Source organism: Aplidium turbinatum, chromosome 14 (genome assembly GCF_918807975.1).
Source record: "Aplidium turbinatum chromosome 14, kaAplTurb1.1, whole genome shotgun sequence".
Classification (NCBI taxonomy): Eukaryota; Metazoa; Chordata; class Ascidiacea; order Aplousobranchia; family Polyclinidae; genus Aplidium; species Aplidium turbinatum.
The window spans coordinates 8961638-8986893 of NC_137485.1; the positions used below are offsets into that span (position 1 = coordinate 8961638).

Below are 25256 nucleotides of genomic sequence, written 5' to 3' on the forward strand. Positions count from 1 at the left end.
GTCTGGGGGGCCTCCACAAAAAAAATGTTGAAAAATTACTTTGAATTTGGTGCATTCTGAGAGCATTTTCAACAAAAATGTGGGTATGAATATTTCTGTAAAATGGTGCTGCCCGGTGGCATAGCAAAAGAATAAGATCATGTTTTCTTCGGCATTTTTCGGAAATAAAGCTAAGTCTCTATGTTTTCTTGTTGCTAATTCCTGGCTGAGATATTTGAATGTTTGATATTGGCAAATGTTTGGTATTGGCAAAACTCGCTCTTTTAACGTAGTTTCGTTTAAAATTAGGCAAACTTTGTTGGAGACATAAAGAGACTGAAAGCATCATTCTCCATATCGTGACGTCACACGCGTGCCAAAGGGGGGGTTGAAACCCCCAACTCGAGCCGGGAAATCGAACCAGGTCTGCATTATTGGAACTGATGCTCTAAGAATTTAAAAACAACGATTAAATTAGTTTTGTTGTTAATTTAGTTGTTTGTTAAAGTTATCTTGTTCTATCATCTTGTTTATTATACAGTACTATATGCTACATTTCTGCCCATTTAAAGTCTGTGATCTAAGCTCTGCCTGCAATTTTCAAATTACTAACCAAGCGCTTATTTACTCGGACGTTCAGTTCGGTCTGTTGGCAACGGTGCTCTTCAAAAATTAGATTACAATACAAACGGCATTAGTTTTTGAATATCATTTAATGACATGAAGTTAGCTTCAAAATGTGATGTGAACAAAGCCTTTGAGAGTATCACTGTTAGGCGTGGGCTAATAAGATGAAACAATAACAGACATTCATGCAGACGACAAAATGAAAAACAAATAGACGTCATGCTTGCAACAGCTCCAAGTGATACGGTTTCGAACTCAATTGTCTTCTTAAAATTTCAAATTGTAATAGAAACATTTAAAAACAGTTAAACATATGGCAGCCCTTTTGTCAAATATCAATGACAGCCCTTTGTCAGCACCGTCACTTTCTTTTGTATAAATTAAGCACAATGTCATTCGGTACACAAATGAAGTAATACAATGCTTGAACAATCCATTTATACATCTTAGTGAGTAAGAAACTGAGCACGAATATAAGGCATCTCAACGTCACATCCGGAACGCACCGTTCAACGTATGAACTTCCAGTAAATTCAACAAGCGAATGCACACAACGCTGCTCTACATATCGATGCAGTGCATCATCCCAGTTTTAGTTGCGCAAAATCATCAGACCCTAACATTTCAATCAGAGAAATTAGTCCTTTTATATTGATTTAACGTTGGCAGACGTTGGTTTAACAAAAAGGGACTAATTTTGCTGTCGGCCGAGCACTGACAAGTTAGTTCCACCGCAAGGAGTATGCGCTACTGGACTGGACACTATTGTCTTTTGCAGAAACTAGTTGCTACATTTTCACATTGCTACGGACCGAGCTAGGCCTACATGGTGACGTGAAGCTACGATCACGTGACTATGGTGTTGTGCAGCGATAAGCAATAATAGTGGCAGACAGAAAATATGCGTTTGTGTATGTACATTGTAGGCTACAGGTTGTAAGGCCACACACTCGAACAGCAAATAATCAAGTTTCGAGTTCATTAATTTAGAAAAAAAAAAGTCTTTTACCTGCATCACCAGAAATAGGATATAAATTTTCATGCTAAGATAGCACATGGCCACCTGGAGATGCGGCCTGATTTGTCACATTTTGATTACAGCTACTGCTAGTGTTACTGCTACAGCTACTGCTAGTTTGTCTGACATTTTCTGAGATTTTTTTACTTTTTGCTGTCTCCTACTGATATAAAAGCTTTTTGTTGCCTTGGGGAAGCAGTAGAAAATGAGAAAAAGTAAGTTGAAAAACGTTGAATCAGACTGTTATTGAAAAATTAACAGTCTGACTAAAATCTTCAACATCAAATTTTCTTTGTTTTTCAGCATCTGAGGATGTTAAAACTTATTGTGCCATCTGGGGAAAACAGTACAGAAAGCGTAAAAATATAATTTTTAGAAAAATTTATTTTAACATTCGCAAAAAGTTAATAAAACCTAGAAATTTCTGCAAAATGTGACAAATCTGGCCGTATCTTTAGGAAGCCATGGATAGCATGTTAACCACAAACTTCAAAACTGGTCTCAAAACTAAATTTTTTGCTGAACATAAAGTTAAAATCGAACTCAGGAAATAAAATAAAAACGAGGTTTAAAATATTTTAATAAATTTGAATTTAAACAAAAGCTAATCAAGTTCAAATTCTACCTTGCACTAATGCACATGGTATCGGATGTTACAGGACATACTAATGTATTAGTTGCTGTATACACACTTACACAGCAACCACCAACCACAACAAGTTCAGAAAAGTAGCAGTGCAGCAGAAAAAACATGTACAATGATTAGAAGATTTACGTATAGATTTAATATAAATGGAATAAAGATCTGTTTTGAAACAGTTTTTTTGCTGCTAAATCGTTTCTACATGTTATACACAAACACACAAAAAAGAAAGCACATACCACTTTACGTGTTAAAACGAATTTTCTGTTCCATACATGACGTGTTTGTTGCATTAATATGAACTAAGCCACATCAACGTTGACAAGCGAGGAGCTATTTAACAGCGACATAAACCTTCACATAGCTGTGGGAGTTGAAAACGTTACGAAATTGAAAGTGACTGATCGATATGTTGCTTGCTTTTAATACTTTTCAGTAAAATTAAATTGCAAAACTGAAATGAAAAACAATGGTGACCAAGCAGTGTGACTATGAGCAATGGATCCCTGAAACTGTCACAGCTGGAGTCGACCAGGCCTGCCACAACACATCAGCATGGCAATCATACTGTAAAACAGTTTGGTTAAGTTCATTTGCAATAGTGCAACTTTAAATAATGGTGCACTTATGATTGCGGTGAGCAGTAGCACACGTCCAGAATGTTTGCCACCCAGCAAGCAAAGTTGCAATTTTTAGCGTCTAGCAACGTTAAAATTACACAAAAAATACGACTTTAGGTGACAGCGTAAACGTCTCGACAAACCAAAACAAGAAATTATCTAGTCACTGATATATTCGCTAGTGATCAAACAGTTGTTATTTGCCACACACTGTAACCATTAAAAAATGTAACCTAAACGGAGTGGCTGCCACCCCGCCACAGCGGTTACGGGGTGGCGTGGCCACCCCGTAAGTCGGCGCCAGTGATTGAGATCTTAAAACTAAAAAGCGAATTAAATTTATTTTTGAACTATTAATGTTTGCTCAGATAAAATTGACATGTATCCTGCGTCGCCTTCTGCATGCAAACTTAAAATATATTAGAATCCTTAACTATTACAAAATTCTAAATCCAACGACGCCTTCTGTTTATTTACAGTAGAGAATTTTGTATTTTATTCCACAATATCGTTTCTTTTATAGTTGAAATTATCGAAGCTTTAGATGAGTGGGGTTTAGACCTAACCACTGAGATCTTAAATCATATTTATGACACCGGAAAGACCCTAGTGATATGGTAGCCTACGTTCCATATTCATAACTTTACCAAAGAAAACCGGAGCAACAGAATGCTCACTTCACAGAACAATTAGCCTTGTGAATCACCTAACAAACATCTTACTCCGAATCATGATGATTTGATTGAGACCAAAACTACAATCGGAAATTTCAACAGCACAGTTTTTATTTGTTCCAGACAAAGGGACCACAAAAAGAAATTTTTACATTAAAAATGATAACAGAGAGATGTATGTCCGATTCTTCTGTTTATTTAGAGAATTTTGTATTTTATTTCACAATATCGTTTCTTTTGCATTCTTGCATTTTATCCAGTGTTTACCTTTGAGTGCCTTCCCAGACGGCAAAATCCGTCATTTTTACATTGATTCAACGTCTGCAGACATTCGCATCAATGTAAAAATGACGAATTTTGTTGTCTGGGTTCGTTCAAAATATGTGTTTTACATCAAAACAACATTTTTCATGATTAACAATAGGGGTTAATGAGATCAAGTCTCAGCGAAAACGTGTCAACTAAAAAAAGACAGTTGCCAAATAGCGTTTGCCATAAAAGATGAAGTTAAAACCTAAGTGGCAGTTTAGAGTAAACCTATAATTTTTAAATAATTAATTTTTAAAATTAATAATAATTAATAATAATTTTAAAAAAAAATTTCAAAAAATCTCCGAATAGGGAACTCTCCGAAACAGGCTGTCTCCGAATAGGGAACTCTCCGAATCGGACTTGCCGAATAGTAGCAGACCCACCATACCTACCATCATCGGTTGTCCCAATCATTTTCCAGCTACCAGTATTCTCCAGCTAACACTATTTTCCAACTAACAAAAAATGGCTCTGACAAGTCCCAGCCGCTTGCTAATAAATTATTATATATATTTCTTACCCAAACGACCACATTAATTTCTATTCCCAGCTATTTCCAACCTGAATGCATGATTTACAGTGAAGTGATTTTAGCTTGCATATTGAAATCACGATCATAAGGTGGTTTAGAGTTTGTCTCTTCTTTGACACACTTTGCTATTGTATCAATAGCCTAGCTGCAGCAGTCGCTGTCCAGTACTACAATCAGAACACTGATTGCACCTAAAATGTTGAAACAGTGTCTCCGACAACCGTTGTTCTTGTTTCTGCTCATGCCAATTGAGCACTGTGCTGAAGACGTGCTACTGATTGTGTTGTTCACTGCTTCTGCAGTTTGAAAACTGTGACAAGGCGAGTAAAAATAATGTGTGGTAACCGCATAGGTACCACTATGGCAAGTAGGAGAATGATTGACTGATACACTTACACGCTATAGTGTTCTATTCCAGGGGTGTGCAACGTGCGGCCAGCGAGCCAAATGCGGCCCGCGAAGAAAAATTGTGCGGCCCGCGAAGATGTACCAAGTTTGAATTGTGTGCAGCCCGCGAAACGTGTTTATAAGTTAATTTAGTCTGGCACGTGTGAACAATTCATTGTGGAGTGGATTATTCTAGATTTCGCACCTTCTCTTAACCATTTTAGAAATCTCCCACCGGCCACCGCTAATCCAATGTACCGTATTCAATTATTTGGAACGTAAAAATGTATGTTCAGATAAAAGGCATTATGAACAAATTACGACTTTGGGAAGCTCACGAACAGACAGGAAATATTTTCCACTTTCCAATTTTGAGAAACTATTGGAATGCATCCTGAGAAGAAAACTGAATTTGCACACCAACTTGAACAATTGTTGTAGGCTATGCATTTTTGGCTCCTTTCAAGGACTTCAAATCTTTTCAAGGAATTCATGAACATTTGTTTGGTATATTCGCTTCGCCATTCAACACAGACATTGACAAAGCACTAGCAGATATAACTTGAACTGATTGATCATCAAGAGAAAACGGACTTGAAAGTAAAGTATTTAAAAAAGAATCTTGGCGATTTTTACCGAAAACATCTCAACCAAGATGACTTTCCACATTTTAAAAAATCCATGGGTTCAAAAATGGCTTTTTTTGGCTCAACGTATTTGTGCAAACAATTTTTTTCTAAAACGGGCATCATGAAATTTCCCTATTGATCGTTTCTGACAGACAAACACTTGGAAAATGGACTTCGAATTGCGAGCACTTCCATTAAAGTAAATTTGGAAAAAGCCGTCGGGAAAAGAAGCCAGCTGCAAACTTCTCACTGAACTCGTTTAAAGACGGTGTGACAATAAATTTGAATAGCAGTTTGCTTCAGAAATTTATGTGTCTTAACTTATTATTTCTGCAAGGAGATAACCCCTAATAATGCCATAAGAATAACTTGAAAAATAAAAAAAAACTACTTGTTTTGTAGTTGCAACTACTAGAAATCAAATGTTAAATAAACGTGCGGCCCGCGGTTTCACCCAGTTATTTATATCTGGCCCTCTTGTAATAAAGGTTGCACATCCCTGTTCTATTCAATAAGTCAGTGTGTAACTGTAAACTGTTTGCAGTCGCAAAGCCAATGCATTCAGTCTTTTTCGGCCAATATGGTTAAATAAGGTATTGTAAATTAATGCAGTGCTGAAGAAATCACTTTTTTTGTCAGTGAACTCCATCAGGAGTTTTTATCTCCTCACAATATTCAATATTTGATAACGCAATATAAATGTTACAACACAGATGGCACATCCAAATAGTTTTTCTTAATGTATCCATTCTACTGAACAATTGTAAGTTAAGAAGGCCTTACTTCATATCTGACTGTAATTTACCTTTCTCTTTCCTTTTAGTCCACATGTGTTTTTATCTGGATTTGGACAGAGTTCGAAGTGAATGTTGTATAACATGCCTGCCACCAACTAAAAAAAAGAAGTGTCACCATTGTACTTGAATCAGTGACAAGAGCACGAATTAGAGCTGGCCGATATTGGTAAAATAATTTTGATACGATATTACCAAAAATAAAACGATATTATCTAAGTTTCGATATTTTACGGCGAATCGCAAAGCACGGCTTTCAATAACTGCATGAAAAACATACTGAGCACTGGTACTGAAATGAACAACATTTATTGCAAACAATTGCTGCGATTTAACTGTCGCAAACTAAAGATTTTTGGTCAAAAATGTCAGCATGTTGACATTGCAGGGTTTTAGCCACGATCTCTTCTTGGAAACAATTGAGCCACTAAGTGAAAACACCCTTTCACTACTAACACTGGTGGCTTGAATGCCCCAGAAGTTTTCTTGCAACTTTTGCAAGTGTAGGAAAAGTCAGTGCATTAGCTCGCCACCATGTACAGATGCAGCTATCCTTGTTGATAGTTTTTGATGCAAAATTGAGATGCAGCTCTGATCTGAGTTTTTCAATTGCAGTGCTTTCATTCTCATCGGTTGGTAATTTTGGTAAATCAGTGTCTTCAAAAAATTGTGACATGCACAACCGGGGCTTTTTAGCTTCCAAAGCTGTGTCATCAGCTTTTTCATCATCCGATTGTAAATGGGTCAATAAATTTGGATGTTTGGATACATACTCTGTAACAGCTTCCACAGACCACAGGATCATCGAACATGTTGGAAAAGTTCTTGAATCTTGGATCAACAAGCGTACAGAGCCGTAACAAAATGATACGTTCATCAATGCACACACGCTTGAGGGTTGTCTGCGCAGTGCGCATGCGATGTCAGACTGATCGCAATGCGTAAACTATACACACCCACTTGTGGGTTGTCTGCGCATGCGATATCTGTATCACTGCGCATGCGAAAATGTTGCTATAATTTCAGTACATTTATAAACGATAAAATCGGAGCTTTGTGAATAAATATCGCTGCCGAAAAAATATCGTATTGAAATATCGCCCAGCTTTAGCACGAATGTGATATCGTAAAGTAGTAGTTTTGCATACTCTATTGATGCTAAAAGATATGTAACTAATATGGAAACATAGATGAATCTGCAATAATTTAACAACAACAGTAGAAAGGCAGATAACTGAAAGAATAAAGAAACGATCCAGTGACATACGAGTTTGTCTTTCAACTATGATATAATTCTTAAGTTTCGCTTTATCATTGCTCAAAACTACACAAAAGCAAATAACTTCATTGAAACTTTTAAATTGCGTACTATCTTGGATTTCCAGAAAACATTCCTCCTTGCCAATTAGAATAAGCCGAGTTAGCAAATAAACTTGATTGATTGATTAGTATTTTGTTGTCAGTTTGTCTGTCGTGCTGATTGATGAAAAGTCAGAAATAAAAAGATAAAAAATAAAAAGATATAAAATTATATATAGTTATCATTTCAACATTTTGTGATAGTCTAATCTACAGTCACCGAAAGAACACAAGAAATTAATATATAGTACTTTCATGTTAATATAGGCTACACTGGGTTTTTTTTTTGGTGATTTATCGGTCATTGACCAATTTTTTAGCAAAATGTCCGAAAAAAATATAGTTAATTTGGTCAAAATGTCTGAAAAAATATATAGTCAATTCAATTGACTAAACATGACCAAAAATGACTAAAAATGACTGAAATAAATAAAATTGACCGGATTTTATTCAAGTCAATTCGGACAAATGACCGAAAAATCTCAGCAAAAAAAAAACAGAATATACATTCATGACCATTTTGAGGCAGGCATCAAATATATACTTTGAATGAGGTATAACCTACTTACTCAAAAACTCAAATTGTAAATATTATACTAAACTTATGGTCAGCAAACATTCAAAAAACTAAACTGTTTTCATCTTCAGTATGTACTATTGAATAAAACCAATGCCTGGCGCTGTTAAGTATTGGATTACATACATTGTGCTGACATCACAATGGCGTATCGAAAATTCAATTCAACTTATTTTTCTCTGTCGGAAAACGAGCTTATAATGACAAAAATTATGCAACAGAAGTCAAAGTTTACAGTTTTACAATTTGGAATTTAGATTTAGCATTATCAACGAAAACGTTACCGGTAGTGAACAAAAGTAATGATCTGTTAAAGACAAGATCTTTATGAAACAATTTATCGTAACAAAACTAAGAGCCTGCAGTTCCTACACAAGAAGTTTTCATCAAATTCAATTGTGAAGCAAATAATGCAATTAGAGAAAGTACAGCAATAGGAAAGCAAAAAACCTAAGCAGTTAAAACAATCGTCAGTAACCTAACCTAATATGAAATTTGCTTCTAGAAAAGTGAAAGTAGAAAAGTTAATCAAAAGAGATATATACAGCTGTTATCTTATCTAGCACAGTTGTTTTAATAATTAATTCATTTGACTTACCAAAAACAAGAACAACACAAGTTAAAGAATGAAATTCAGTGTTTTGATAGAGACAACAAAAAGTCAATACAAATTACTTGTAGTCAATTGCCAGCCTCAAAATACGGTAAACAAGGTATAATGTGAAATAATAACTCAAAACTGAAAATTACCTGTTTTGTGCCATTAAGAAAATTATATCTATAATCTTGCACTGGGTTAGAATTATTTTTGGCATTCAACATCTTTTCTGCAGCCAGTTGTAGTTCTTTTTCAAAGGCAAATTCACTGGCTTGAATTGATTTTTTTCCTCCAATCAACTTTTCACGTGCAAATGCAAAGTGCAGAGCACAAAAAATGAATACGTATACACTAAGATGTGACATCAACATAAGTAGGCTGAGGTGTCTAACTTACCCAAAACTAATCACTAAAAAAAATCAATAATAATTATCAATATATTTCTGGTGAACTTTTGAGTAAATATAATTATCAAGGTGATGTACGACGTATATACATCTATAATCATTTAGATTTTAAGTAATTCCAAGGGATGAAGTCATAGTTACCATGTATATAATTATCAGCAGAAAACAATTTCTGTTGAAAAAATGCCTGTTTTGTTATCTCATTTTGAATTGATTTCATTGTACATAAAGAATAACATTTTAACAAACAAAAAATAGATTTAAAGAAGCCTACCTAGTAAATCTATAGGCCTAACCTCAGATTAGATTTACGTAGATCTGGGTGTATCACCCAACTATAGATTTAACAGTTCAGATCTTTCAACCCAAGGATTCTGCAGTCAATAAATTGATGGAATGATGGTTAAACCAAAGTGTCTAGTGTCTAAATTCCATAACCTATGCAATATAGCTATACAGTTTGGTTCGTTTCTACCTATCTCTAGATAATATACAGGTCAAAAAAGCCCAAACTAACAAAGCAATTATTATTATTATTATTTATTTGTGTCAGACAAAGCTGTCCATATCCAAAACAAAACAACGAAATAATACACAAACTGCAAATGCACAAAGGTCACAGAGAGCCACTTTGGATGCCGTCGGTTTAAAATCTCACTAAATAGGCTATCTACTGTTACAAATTTACATACAATGAGCGTTGGAAGAATTGAAAGTATTCAGAATGATAAAAACAATCAGATGACATCAGGTCTGATATAAAGCGACTTGAGGAGTGAATGCAACGGTTGATAAACGAAAACAATTATTTAAATTTTGAAGACTTGGATAAATGGATAATTGGATAATGGATATAAAGTATATACAAATACATATTAGAAGATGCTATTGTTTTTATATACCTTGTGAAATCGATGCTTTAATTAATTTTGTTAAGAGATTAGATTGTTATGCAAATGCCAGCATTCATTCATTCAATGAATGCAAATTAGCCATACTATTTCATCCACGTTCTAGAAAATCAGTATATCAATCAATCAATCATTTTATTTTTCGCCATTAACGCGTCCGGGACGAAAAAGCTACTAACTACAAAAATCGATATATAAACCTACCAGCACGTTAACAAACAAGAAAAGGTGGCAAATGTTTCTTATCCTGTTCAAAACATTAATACGACCCAAACTCGAATACAACAACACCATTTGGCACCCATACCTCAAATACAACATTGTATCTTTAGAAAGTGTGCAGCGCCGAGCAACAAAACTTGTCCCATGTCTCCATGACCTACCTTACGATGAAAGACTAAAAAGATTAGACCTACGAACACTAACGTTTAGAAGACTCCGAAATGACATGATTCAAACTTTTAAGTATCTTCAAAATTTTTATGATGTTAATGAAAAAGAACTTTTTTCCATACCTGAAGGTGTACACAACACTCGAGGTCACAAATTTAAATTAAAAATCTGTACCTTCAAAACACAATGAATGGAATAAGTTACATGAGAAAATTGTCACAGCACCTAGTTTAAACAGCTTCAAAGCAAGACTGGATCACCACTGGCGAAATAGAGTTAGTTAAATTTGACCCACTTGGGTAGTCATATTTGCAAGTACTGGCCGCCTCCACTAACGTTGACATTCACTACATCTTGTAACTTGTACAGTATGTATATAACGTATGTAGCCCACTATTGTATGATGTATTGTATACCTATCTCTACTGACAGTTATATTCTATTTTATATGGTGTCTCCAGCCCCAGATGTTTTTTGTTTAATTTTTAGTGTTATGCTGTGCCTTTATAAGATATGTATGCTCTAGGTAGTATTGACTCGTTTTTCTTGGTGTTTTTGTCTCTTGTTTATGACTTCCTTGTTGGTATTCTATTTCCTTTTTTTTAATTTATTTATTTAATATTGCTACGTAAGTTATGAAGGTGAAAAAGCACTGCTGTGCTTGCAACACCATTATTATTATTATTATAAAACCTTGAAAGGTTTAAAACGTGCCTGAATGAAAAATTATAATATGTAGTAGGCTATATATCAGTAGTTAGCACGAACACAAAACCCAAAATACAAATAGCAAAAAATAAAACAAAAACAGAAAGAAGCACACATGTAGTAATTATGCCTATTTCAAAATGATGAGCAGGACTTACATTTTTAACATCTAGGTACCGTACTTCTCTTTCTAAATCTCGTATTTCTTCATAGAGTACAGGAATTCCTAAACTAGTCCAGAGATCGAGGACTAGTTTAGGGATCCCTGATAGATGAAAAAGTCATATTTTCACAAAGGAGAAAGTTTCCTCAATTGGAAGCACTGCATGCCTTATACATTTATATATTTGATACCATGATGGTTAATGACCCAACCTACCTGATGCACAGCACACGCCTGCCAACGTACGACAATAATGACTGGCTGGCGACTGATGTAATTTCAATTTTGAACTCTATAAAGTCTAGTCTAGAATATACTTTTTCTCTTTAAAATAAAGGCTACAGAGAAACCAAATTGCTGAAGTGTGATCGTTAAAAAACTTTTGCTTTTACTAGAAAAAAAACAAACATTACCGAATAACCCAGCTTCAAGGAGGATACCAAAAATGACACAGCCCATCGATTAATGGTTAATAATGCTAAAAGCCTAAAATGTTTTCATAAATTGGCTGAATAAAAAAGAAAAACTGCTTTTCTTGGAACTTTAACAAAATAGGAGAGTTGCCAGAGTCTACAAATTTTACTTGCCAAAAACAAGTTTCAAATCAGCTAAAAATTGTAAAAATAAGCCACATTTTTTGCAGAGTTCAGATTAGTTCTAGTCTAAAGTAGTTCAGAGGATTTAAAGCAAATAGGTCTTTTACGTACACTTAAAATGATCAAAACGCTTGAAAAACAGGGTGAAAAGAGTGACTAACCGTAGTTTAAGAGATTGATTACTGATGTTAACCTGATTATTGTACAAGTTTTAACCCTCAATATTTCACTTAGGTTAACTGTAAAAGCATAATTTTAAAAGCATTTTATTCTAAATTAATCATGGCTAACAAATGAAATATTTTGAAAGTTTGTTGTAGATTAAAATGGAACGTAAATACTTAAAAAATAACATATTAAAAAGGAGCCCAAAAAGCCGCCACCCTCCAAACTGAAAAACAATATGAATAATTTTTTTTTTTCAACACAAAGATATAATATTTTTATGAGCTTCTGGCAACTTTTTCAAAGACCCAACAACATTTCCCAAGATGGAGAAAGTTTTGAACTATTGCGTTTGTGGCAACACTGAAGGTTGTCTGATCAAGTGGGATGTCTGAATCTGAGTTTCAAACTAAGGTGTACCATCCATAACGCACAATATATTATGCTGTATATTATCACAATGAGTGCAAAATAAACTGATTGTTGACAATAAAATAGGCTCTACTAATTCTTAAGTATAACTGCATCGTTAGTTTTCTTTTGTTTTCAGACAATTTTAATTTAAATCTGCATTTACTGCCAATTTTTCTGAACTATGCCGACATCCAAGGTTATCAAAAGAAGAGAGAAGCACCGTAAGTCGAATCAAGCAAGACTTAATTCACTTGCATTGGTTCAGGAACAATCGCAGAAATCAAAGCTGCTTATTCAGGCTGCATTGAATAACTTAGATGCTTGCAATAAGCACCATGTAAAATTTTCAGACAGTGACGATGAAAGTTTTCAAAGCGATATAATTTCTTCTGAAAAAAGCAAGTCTGATTCTATTTTAGGATTTGATAATGATTCTGAAAAGATCACTATTGACCCTTATTTTGGAAAAAATTCTGCTCAAAAGGTTATGCAAATTCGGTCCAATGTGGGTTTGGATGATCGATTCAAATTTGATGATCGTTTTGCGAAAGAAAGCCATGATGAAGATTGCATGGAGGAAGATGTTTCAAATGAAGTGAAAAAGAACCTGGCAGTTCTTCAACAAGTTGTAGGCATAACCAGTTTATCTAAATTTGCCAAACACAAAAGTCATCAATTTAAAGACCCTTCGGTTAAAAGATATGATCCAAAAGTAGAAAAGCATCTTCATGTCAAATCTTCAACTAAAACAGAGCAACCTGTTAAAGCAAAGAAGAAGAAACAAGATATTTCTGTTCCTAATGTTGACAAGCAACAGTTTTATCAAGTAAGCTCAACCGGACTTCAACAGGCCTTTGGAAAAAATCAAGAAATATCAAGTGAAACTACTACTACAAATGAAGAAGGGTTTTCTCTTCTTGGTATGTTTGGACGAGAACATGATGATGATAGCAACAAAAATAAAATGTCGGACTATAAAGTAGAAAATTATGACCAACAGAAAAAAGGGAAGTCAAGCATTTTGACTTCACAGTTTTTTAAAGATGATAATAGCGAGAGTGACCTTTCAGATGGTGACAATTTAGATCTTGAAGACTTGACTGATAAATCTTTCATTTATCAAGGACAGTCTATGAACAATTCATATTTTCTCTTTTCTAAAACTGATGCTCGTATTTTGAATGGACCTAAACGATTTTGCAGTAATAAATCTTATGATACCATTCATCGGGAATGGGAAGAAATAAAAGACGAATTGCAAGATGAATATAAATACAAACACAGAAATGCTGTAAGAATAAAGAAAAAGCAAGGACACCAGAAAAAGGAATAAAATTTAGAAAATTGTAATGTTGGTACCGTCAACCAGGGCTACTTTGAACACTTTTTTCACTTATTTGCTTGTATTTTCATGCCTTTTTATGCTAAAAAGCTCAGATTTAGCCAAAATTAGGTTGTGTGTAAACGCTCAAGGAGGTGTAAGCAATTTTTAAACAAGTAAAAATTTGGGGCTTTTCCCGCCAAATTTGTGGGTGTTCAAACTTAGGGTTGGGGTATTCTATCTTTGAACACTCACTTATTATGCATATTTTAGGCCCTAATTGAGCAGTTTGTTCAATCTTATATGTCACGTAACATTACTTTAAACAAGTTGTGCCATTTGAAAAAGTTTCATGATGAAATAACTTCTAAAAAAGTCAATAACAAGCCCCCTACACCCCCCCCCCCCCCCAGCAAAATTTCTCCATGACGAGTCTCGTAATATTGATGAATATTATACTGCCCTGGATCATGAAGTAAAACTGCACGTAATGTAATCATGAAGCAATAATTACTACTTTTCTTGCAAGGTTTAATAAATCACGGAGCAAATGGTATTAAATTTAATCACGTGAAAAAGCAGTTGTATACAGCGACCAAAACACTGAAATGACAACAAACACAACAGTTCATGCCATGTGCATGAGAAACATGGCGCAAACGAACAACCTCCATACAGCCACATGTTAGGGCTACTTTGAACATCGCTATATCACAGTGGTGTAGTCCAAAGAAAATGTTCGGGCTACTTTGAACACTGTTCAAAGTTAGGCAACCTAAACTAAAACAGTGATGCAATCCAGAACTTTCGTAATTACAAGCAATATGTTCAACACAAATTCAGTTTTCAATTATCCTCGACATGCTAATAAAATTGAAACCTTTTTCTAAAAAAACTGGGTCAAAAGCTCTTTTACTTTCCAAGATCAGCATAAAAGTTTCGAGCCTACTTAAAACTGTTATCTGGGGGCAAAAAATTAAATTTCCAGAAAATACTCTCAAAGCAGTTTTTACTATCAACAATATCATTATTTTGCCATTTTCGGAAAGGGCAATTGATAACGATCATTTGATGAAGTTTTCTGCGAAATGCAATTTAAAGTGTTCCTTTTACAGGCCTTAATACAAGGGGTATTCGGATTTTTAAACTAGTGTTCAAAGTTAGACTACCGTTCAAAGTAGCCCTGGTTGACGGTACATTTAAGTGAAAATATTTAAGCGATTGTTCAAATTATCATCTATTTGATGTGAAATGCAATCAACATTGCATTTCAATCTGAATTGTTTTGGTTGGAGCAAAACTCATGCTTTTTGCAATAAAAACGCAGTAATTAACCTAACAAGGTGCCTTCAAATGGAAATAAGAGAGACCTGGTAATTTTAATAAACTATAAAGCAATATGAAAAGTTAAATCTGAAGATTTCCAAATACCGATAATCAAAAGTGGTTTCAATTTCCTTTTTATGCTATTTTGCTAATAAGTCATTTTGTAGGTTTTGGTCAGTGGGGGTAACATTTTGACAAACCGATTATTTTTTAAATTTGTTATTTGAACAATTATGGTGCAAGCAAGATCAATGGATTTTGTTAGTTGAAAAACTTTTCCTGCATCGTTCTGTTTTTTAGAAGTAGGAAGCTCAAAACCGTTTGTTATTTTATATATATATGAAAGTGATCATTTGGTTGATTTTGGACAAATAGAAAATGAATGCATGCCAAAATTGCTCTTTTTAGTGAACACCTTCCAAAATGGCTATTTTTTTGCCAATTTTTACTGATGTTTTTTAGAGTTTGATGTTGATCGGTACCATTAGACCCTGATTGGATGACCGTTGCCATAGATTATTATGCTTTTAATGGATGTTTTTCAAGGTCGCCAAACTTTAATGGTAATAAATAAAACTAGATGTGTACTCATTCTTTATTTGATAACAAAACTTTCGCTGGCATCTTCACTGTTCATGATTGTCAAAATGGTGTTAATATCTACAACTCGATGATGATTGTTGTAAAGTTTTTATTATTCACAAATTATCATGACTCAATCATGTGTTTGTTGATTGCATTACATTATTTGAAACATCTGACTTATTCCTATCAGACAAGGTAGGTAATATACGAGTAGAAAATCATTGTGTGACTTGCATTTTCTCCTGGGATGGTGACACTGTTCATGCATATTCTGTGCATCGCTGCTGACTTCGGCCAACCAACGACTGGTGGAACTGAACATTTTAAGATCAATTTCCCTGGTGCGTATGTAAAGAGTTACTGGATATGTGATGTAAAGAGTATTAAAATAACTTGTCCTCTAAAAAATGTTGATGCAAATTGATGTTGCTCGATATTTGTTGTTTGTAAAAAAATAGGCTATATACAGTAGAACTCGGTTAATCCGGATTCGATTTGACCAGCGATTCCATCCGGATTAGGCGAAGATCCGGATTAACCGATGACGGTTCTATCAAGCCTGACGTTACCTATATAGGAGGGTATTGGTAAAAATCACCGAAATTGAACGCATTAGTGTGGTCATCTGCCAATTCCTAGACGCGCGATCACCACATTAGCGACTCAGTGATAGAGTTCTTCTAAAATGCAGTATGCATGTAAAATGAATGTATTTGTAGACTCTGCGTCTAACGCAAGAACACACTGGCAAAAGTTACATCTTCAGACATGCGTGTCGGAATAATCTGTAGTAACTCAAAACTTTTGAAAACAGTTACCGAAGACGAGTTTCTATGGAAAACTTACAAAAAATCACGGTCAAACAAAGTAATCACAGGCAAATCCGGATAAAGCGATAGAGAAAGCGCAACTTTTGTCCGGAATAGGCGAAAATCCGGATTAAATAATCCGGATAATCCAAAGCTGTTTTTTAAGAAAAAGATTACAAATCATTTGTACTTCCAGTTGTATCCGGATTAGGCAAAGATCCGGATTAACCGAGTTCTACTGTAGTTGAGCACAGCGCTATTTTACTAAAAAGTGAAACTTAAATGTATTGATGCATTCACTGCTACTTGCATTATCCTCCTGGGACAGCAGGCATGTACTAGTGCACCTTGAGCTCTTTCACCCTCTTTTTACTGAGATAGTGAAGTATAATCTCTTTTTTTGCCATGATCTTTTGAGGATTTAAGAAATACTATTGCCAGAAAACAACTAGGCTACTGTGTTGTGCTTGAAATCATTGAACAATGAACATGTTGAGTTGTTGACATGCTTTTTTACTCATACCATTGCTTTTTGAAAAAAACGATAAAGGTTATTTTATAAAATATTATCTAATGCAATATTGTCCTTTATGATAAATTGATAATACACTCCCCTGATGGATCCCAAAAAAAGTTTTTGACTGTGCAATCCGATTAAGTGATGGCAGAAACTTTGAACTTGATATTTGTAATTCCTTTGCTTATTGCTTTATTACAGTTTCAAATATTGTGCAATTAACTAAAGTAAGTTGCTATGATAATGTATTTTCATACTACTACATTACTACTATACATGCTATCAGAAGTTTTTATGTTATTTCTGGCCTCTGAGAAAGATTAATTTTTTCTTATACTGCACTGGTTAATTGTTAGCCTATGTTCAAAAAGAAATAATAGATTTTCGGACAATAGCTTAACATGTTGTAAGCTTCAAAAATTCTCTATTTTCATGCAGAAAATGTGGATGAGATCTTTGAAAGGACTTTAGTTACCGTCACCTAAATTGTAGTCATCTCATTTGATATTAACTGATCCCCATCAGAGTTTGATCAATTGCAATTGAATGTGATCAATTATATATAATACTCATTTTCATGTAATTGCAATTGAGACCTTTTGTTGTTGTGTAATTGTGATTTCCAAAACTTTTGTTCCAAATTACAATGATATATATCAGTGCTTTTGTTGAGCCGCTAGTTGGGGTTCACAAGGGACTTCTACATTGTAACCTTATCTTTATCAAATGCAGTTCTACTTGTTTTGATGAAATCAAACTGTAAAAAATCATCGATAAACATAAATATTGAAGCATTTCATTTTTGCTATTGAAACAAGTCATTTATTACATTTGGAAGTAATCGTAATTTGAACATTTCAAACAATGTAATTGTAATGTATTTAAAAAAAGTTGATGGTGTAGTTAATCCAAGTCTGGTCCCCATATTATATATATACATCATACTTCAAAATGTAAATGGTAAATATGGTACATAAGCCCACCTCGGGACTGGACAGTTTTGGGCGTGTTAAGCAGGGACAATTTTCTGCCACTCCTATACATTCAGTATTTTCAACCGGACCAAATTGGGCTTAGTAAGCGTGGACTTCTGTATTAAAAATTCGGTTTTCGACATCTCACCTTGTGGAACATAGAGCTCAATTACACTAGCAGAAATATTCACAAAGAAATCCTTTAAACAATAAATGCCCAAACCTTAAATCACAATCCATATCAACTTTAAAATTTCTTTTGTCTAATCAATCTATTCCTTTTTCAGGAACATTGTATTCAAAATAGAGAGATTCATGGATTGGCTCATGGGGTATGAATGAATGGCGTTTATCATTTTTATAACTATGTTGTGGCAATATATTGCTGTTTTGTAATTGTGTAAAGGTGCTTTGCAGTAGAATTCTTAAAAATTAAGAAGCCTGGATTGGATTAGTGGTGAGATCAGTACATAACTACAGTATAATACACATTTGCCTTGCGACTAGAGTTTTTATTCGATCATAGTATTAATTTTTTTCCAACCGCATGTCTTTTCACAGTCGATAGCAGGTTGCCATCTTTTCAACCTTTCGAGCTTCAAAGTGTTATTTTCATAAATGTTATTATTTCTAAGGTTTTGTTTTCCTCAGACATCAATTCATTTGTCTGACCATTGTAGTCAGGAAAAAGCTGCGTACCAATCGTACCATGCAGACGCAGTTGTTGAACACTAGTATTGGTGAATGACTTTAATTTCAGTATTAAATTGTTTTTAGAGGAGATGGTTACTTTCAAATGATTCCTGAAAGGAATCGTAACGAGGGAAATCAATAAATTGATTTTTTTTCTAAGTCTGGCTGCAACGCAAAATCAATAGTGTACAACCGAGCACTCAGGCAAGGAAAAATGGGCGGAAGCCTTCTTGGACTACAGCAGTGTACTGCACGTTACAGTGCTCGGTTCAATTCTTCAAACTTGTACAGTCGGGAACACGACATCCTCTCGCTAGACGACTGATCACGGCCGACATGTCGCAAGGAGATCTCACCGCAGGGTACATCTCACCACTAGACGACTTGACGCGAATTCCTTACTAATCCTAATAACGCTTCTTTATCACATTCCCGTGGCTTGTTTGTCTCGAACCTTGGACATCTGTTGATCTACTTTAGAAAACAGCAACAGAGTTATCTTAAAACTTCCAATACCGGTTAATTGCTGATGTTTTTAATATTGTACTGTTGATGAACAATATTTAGTATTGATCAAAAATATAAGCCGTTTCCGAATCTAAACTGACAAATGATGAGAAATAAAAAGTTTTAAGGCACGGTTTACAGTCGAGTAAAAATGGTGTGTCATCAACATTCAACAACGTCTGAATACGCTTTTTCGCCTCAGTTAAACCATTGCCATCAGCTCTTTTTTACATTGATTCGTCTGCAGGCGTTGAATCAGTGTAAAAAAGGGTTGATTTGCTGACTAGGTTTCTGTAATCAATGTATGTTCAAAATTTGCCTGGGCACTTCTTTTGCCAACGCAATTCATATTTTGTTCGATTGCTTCGGCATTTATCTCGGCAATTGCTAACGCCAAACTCAAAGGCTGAGTCATTGTTTTCTTAAATCATCACGTTGTTTCTTGCAGATGTGCAGATGTTTTTAATGACAGCTGTTTTTGAAATAGTAGTTTTGAACGCAAATAAATATATTGACGATTATAAAGTACCTTTGTTTTTCTAACCACTGTGGTATTTTTGTCAAATTTTCTTTGAAATCGAATCTTATTAATTTGGTGCGTAAGTATTGCTTGCTGCATAAGACGCTTGTCATTTTTCTACTCAATGTAAGGAACTACTTTGTAATCTTGACTTAGACGTATATTTATATTACCAATGCGTTGATTTACTTCAGTAGTCTGTTGGACCAAATATGCAAAAAAACGTGTAGAAATATCTTAAATTTTCTGTTTCGTAATTTTAACTTATGCTATTTGCCTGAGGCTTTTGTCTTTGACCTGTAGCAGTGATTTGGTTCATTGAAGAAATAATGTGTCCAATTCTTGGAATTTACCACTAAACAAACCTGTATGGGCTTCTTCGTGTGTCAAAATTTAACATTTTGTCACTTAGCGATTGACCAGTTCTATCTGCATGGAAACTTTTTTAAGTTTTGTGTTTTCGTAACATCTCCACAATAGATATTCCATTTTTTTGTCAGAACAAGAAGGCATATCAATCGCCACGATATCAATCGTTTATTTCGTGATGATTTCTCGAAGTTGTCTTGTTATTGTGTGTGACTGTTTGAACTTTGTGTATAACAGACTCTACATTGCAAACTAACTTGTTTGTCATAATATTTTTCTTTCCGAGAGAACTTTCCACAGAAAAAATCTAACTTTTCGTATGGTGGCGCTAAAGATTAAAACAATGACGTTTGGAGAAGTAACTTACCAGCTTGTCTCAAACCAAGCCACCAGTCACCTAATCGATGAAATGTCAGATGATATTGCTTTGCGATCATTGTACTGTATTTGGCAGTAATACCTGTCGCATCGATCAGTGGAAGTTAATCGTGAAGTTCTTACAAAGCTTTTCGTAAAATATGACGCACTCGAGATTGGATTTTTCATCTTTCTTGATTGAGCCGGCAATTGGTAAGCTGCTCAAAACAACTCTCGCCCAGTTGTCTCCTGGTTAAGTTTCTCGATTTGGGGAATTGACGACTGATGGCGGCCAAAGTGTGTCGTAAAATTGTGATATCTTCAACAAGGAAGTACTGGCTGGCTTGCGTTGAATACATGATTGAACTCCTTCAGTTGGCATTTCATTTGACGAGATCTTTCTTCACTGTTCAATTAAACGAAACCATTTTTCCAAAAAAAAAAATGATGTTGACAAGACAAACGCAGGGTTACCAGTTCAGCGGTTTTCCAGTGGAATTGGGCTAGTTTTGTTTTAGAGTCGCGGGAATATTTTAGCAGTCGCGTTTTTTTCGTTTGGTTTCCTTCCACTTTTACTGAATTCTTTTTCGATTTTGGCTATATTTTGCGCGACTTTGTCATAATTTGGGCTTGTTTTATCTCACTTGCGACGATTGGGCTGGAATTGTTAAAAACATCTGGCAACCTTGATTTTAGGTAAGCTTAACGCTTGCATAAGCTAGTCATTTTGATGGCAGTCACGCACTTTTTTCAACTTTGTTGTTGTGACAGTAATAATGGTTCAAGAAAAAAAATAGATCATCCGGTTAAATTAAACAATCTGTGCTGAACTGCTGACAGACGATTTTCTTCGAAAAATGAATCTAAATTTTACATGTTTTTGTGAATCATACAACGAACTAGAACGCTGAATACCAACTTTCATCCTTTTGTTGGTCTACTTTTGCACCGGGTTGGTCAAGAATAGTTTATTTCCAGCCTTGTTTTAATCCTGTACTTTTTCCCAAATGGGCTGATGTTGACGATGCTCCACTTAGATGTGGTTCTTTTTCATGTGAAGCAACTTTTCGTGTAACAGCATTCCTGGCTTGCTAATCCAATAAATTTACAATATCTAGAAGCACTGGTATTTCTTAGCTGTTCATTTAATTTTGAAAATGAAGCTTTTCTTGAAACAGCTTCACCGAACTGATGCGCGTGGGTTGTTCGCAAGTGATCAAAGTTTGTCTGCGGTTTGTTTCACTTTATTGAATTTCTACCCAGACAACAAATCAGTCGTTTTTTTTACATTGATTCACCATTTGTATTCGTTGAATCAATGTAAAAAACGTCTAATTTGTTGTCTAGGTAAAATCCACATGAAATATTACATTTCTCCCTATTTACATCCTGTGTTTTCGCAGCAAAACTGTCATAGAAATTGTTATTTTGATTTGACAGCATCATACGTCATTTTTTTTCGCTTGTAATTGCATCCTGGCTGTTTTGTATCGTTGCGACCTTTGCAACTTCACAGGTGTTTGCAGTCAAGCATGACGGTGTCACACTGAAGCCTAGAAGGTAAATCATTTTTTAAGAGTCCTGTCACATATCAGTATTTCGTACAGTGTGTTTGATATTACACTCTGAGCACATAACTTTTCTCAACTAAATTGACCTTCAAAATGTTGAAGCACATAGCCTACCCATTACCAACTTACAAAATCATCGTTTGCACATTTTTTCAACGTTTAATTTTCAAATTTGGTGACGTTGAATCGATGCGAAAAGGGTAATTTTCACTATCTGCGATGAGATATACAAAAACTGCACAAGATCTATCGATCCCTGGTGGCTTGGCGAATTGCTTCATCAAAAGTTTTTCTCCGATCGATGTTGCGCTTTGTGCTCGCTTGGCATTAAACATTGACTATTGATCGGTGAAAATTTTGTGTTCCCTGCCGAATTTCACAAGTTTTACGACTATATGGCATACAGAGATCTCTTTTTGCTAATGCTTTATCATTGCTATTATATAGCACCAAGTGATGTTGAAAGCTTCAAGCATAATTTTTTGCACCCGCCCATAGTAGTTTATTTTTGTAATCTAAGTCTTTTGTCCATTGAAAAGATCATACAGCGCGACTCAAAATATACAAGGTCGTTAATAGATGGATATTTTCAGTATTTTTATAGTTATCGCGCTCAAGGTATTTTGTTTACTGTGGATGGTTTCGGTTATCTATTGTCTGGTGCGTGCCCGTTTCATTTTCTCTTTTCTATTTTAAGCTGCGTTGAGACACCAGACTATCCTTAACCTTTAATTTGTCGAGCGTCAAAGCACCCAACTGTAAAATTTTAAGCAACGTTGTTCACCCCACTAAGCCTATAAATAAAGGTGAGATTGGGTTGACTTCTTTCGAACAATTTTATGAATTAAAAAAAAATGTTGGACAGGGTTACAGGTTATCATTATTCAATCTAAAACACTTTCTGTTAAGAACACGGATATATTGATCACTTAAATATTTTCGTCAGCACTGTTAGTGCAATGCATCCTTCAAGTCAGGGGCGGATCGAGCAAGTAGCCTTAGAAGGGAAAGCAATTTCAGCAAAACATAATCATGTGTCCATTTACCCGACCTTGCTAATACACCATGAATGAACTTAATTTTTTGTGTTTTAAGGGAGGCAATCGTCCCCTCTTGGATTCGTCACTAAATCAAGTAGGCATTTATCCATGCACAGCGCTGCTGGAACATAATCGTACAAACATTCACCGACAACAACTGAACGAAGCAAAAATTAACAACTGTAATCAAAGCAAGTGTAGACATTGTTGCTCTGAACTGGACAGTAAAAAGAAGGCAGCTTGTAAGCTAGTTATGGCTAACGCAAAACTCCTCAAAGAGTAATCTAATAATCACAATGAAACTCTTCAAGAATAGATGGCGTAAAAGACGAACGACGTTATGGTGTATTTTTTACAGCATTGTTTGCAACAAAGCAGTTCATGTAGAGTTAATGCTTATAATACATTCATCAATGCCAATAGTTTATAACGTGCATCGGCTGGAAAGCATATCGCATGCTGCATGGCAAACGATAATTCAAAGTATATTCACAAGACTTCGCTCAAGTTACTTGCAGCCCCAAGATTATGCAAACAGTTAAATCACGCCATAGAGCCTTGCCGGTGGCTGTCTGGAAATCGGTATATTAACCGGAAGGCAGCCATAAGTCAACTTTTATTTTTTTTAAATGTTATTTTAAAAAATGTATATACATATCAGAGTTTTGCCAATATTCTCCGATATTGCTGTGTTTAGCCGAATGGAATGCAAACCTAATTACCCGGTTTGTAGCCCAGATCCCAGAAGACACCAATTTTCCCTCCAATCACTTCGATTCATGGCTTCGATTGCATTTGGTTTGTGTTGACATGGCGTCTGTGATGCAAAGATATATCACTTTCTCTTCTCTCTCTCTCTTTTTAAATATCATATGCCCTCTATTCAACAGCCCTCCAAAACAATGTCATTCCAGTTTGATGGATCTCATGTGTTTTGCCAAAGTTTATCGGGACATGCAATGCCTGGTTAAATGATATGTAAAAATTTGAGTCTTTAAGCTACTGTCGGCGATTTTTTGGTAGTTTGCAACTCATATAGATAGACCTTGTATTTGCACGCTCAACACATTTTGATCACATCTCGCCGAAAAAAAGTAAAAGTAAAAAATGAATCCGTTATCCAACAAGTAGAATTAATGAAATCTGGAATCTAACTATCCTCAGAAAAACTACGATATTTCGGACACATTGCAAGAAGAAACTCATTAGAAAATATTGTTGACTGAAATGATGTAAGGCAAACAAGCAAAAAGATGACAAAAATGAAATATTTTAATTGAAAATTTTCAATCAATTGACAGGACTGAAAAGCGTGCCAGAATTATTGATAAAAAAGAAAGATAGAACAAAATTGAGGGAGTTTACAAGAGAGGTCACAGTTGATCAAGCATAAAGAAAAGGAATCGTCGTAACCCATACTCAAACTGTTCCCACCATGTTCAAGTTTGCTCCAAAAATATATTAAGTCAAGACCTAACGGTGCTTAGCCAACCGTGAATCGAGGAGTGATGACGAATCAAATCTTCAGCGTTGTCAGTTTTCCTATTTTCCCGCGGAATTTGGCAGGCTTTGTTGGAAAGTAGCTGGAAAATTTATGCATGTGCGCTTTTTGGGAAAGGAAGCTACTTTTGATGTTGCTTAGTTGTGATTTCTGGTTGGATTACAAAGTAGCCAAAAATTACAAATATAATGTAACGTTAGTTGATCAGCAAGCAAGTTATTTTGCGTTATTTTATAAATCTTAAGCTACTTTAAACACTTCAGGATTGAATTATCTTTAAGCTTTTTTTTAATTACAATTCTTTAAACACATCTGGCAACACTGCAAGTAGAATGGTTGGTTATCTGTCCGACACTTTGGTCGTCAGATGATGACATGGTTGGTATGATTCATGGCAACTTAATAAAGCAAATCACTTTTTCCAACTCCAGTTAATAATTTACAGTTCATAAGTCTTTCCTTTTATATGAATATTGTCTACAAAAGCATAGTTTATGAAATTTGTTTTCAGACATCGTATTTGTTTTTTGAAATTTATAACAGAGGGTATGACTTTTGCCATGCTTTTGCTTAGCACGTGTGTGACTGCAAAGCGCTTCATCAATATTGTTTACTCCGTTCGCTTCGTCTTTCAAAATACAGTACCGCAAGGCACAATAA

General features: G+C 34.9%; 3 protein-coding genes across 3 annotated transcripts in view; 2 read left to right on the forward strand and 1 right to left on the reverse strand.

The window, feature by feature from the left end:
- Positions 1-673: 673 nt before the first annotated feature.
- LOC145783616 (uncharacterized) lies at positions 674-9154 on the reverse strand. The gene is made up of 3 exons (XM_082595508.1): positions 8902-9154; positions 6227-6313; positions 674-2834 (listed from the first exon to the last, which is right to left on the reverse strand). The coding sequence occupies exons 1-3, from the start codon at positions 9118-9120 to the stop codon at positions 2757-2759; spliced, it is 384 nt and encodes a 127-aa protein (XP_082451634.1). The 5' UTR covers positions 9121-9154; the 3' UTR covers positions 674-2756.
- A 3499-nt stretch (positions 9155-12653) lies between these two features.
- LOC145783030 (uncharacterized) lies at positions 12654-15926 on the forward strand. The gene has a single exon (XM_082594795.1). The coding sequence runs from the start codon at positions 12688-12690 to the stop codon at positions 13837-13839; it is 1152 nt and encodes a 383-aa protein (XP_082450921.1). The 5' UTR covers positions 12654-12687; the 3' UTR covers positions 13840-15926.
- A 3-nt stretch (positions 15927-15929) lies between these two features.
- LOC145783031 (MOB kinase activator 2-like) overlaps positions 15930-25256 on the forward strand; it is a 28376-nt gene continuing 19049 nt past the window's right edge. Inside the window, exons 1-2 of the mRNA XM_082594797.1 lie at positions 15930-16079; positions 18326-18370. Coding sequence (XP_082450923.1) covers positions 18354-18370 — 17 coding nt within the window. The 5' untranslated portion in view covers positions 15930-16079; positions 18326-18353. The remainder of the gene's footprint in view (positions 16080-18325; positions 18371-25256) is intronic.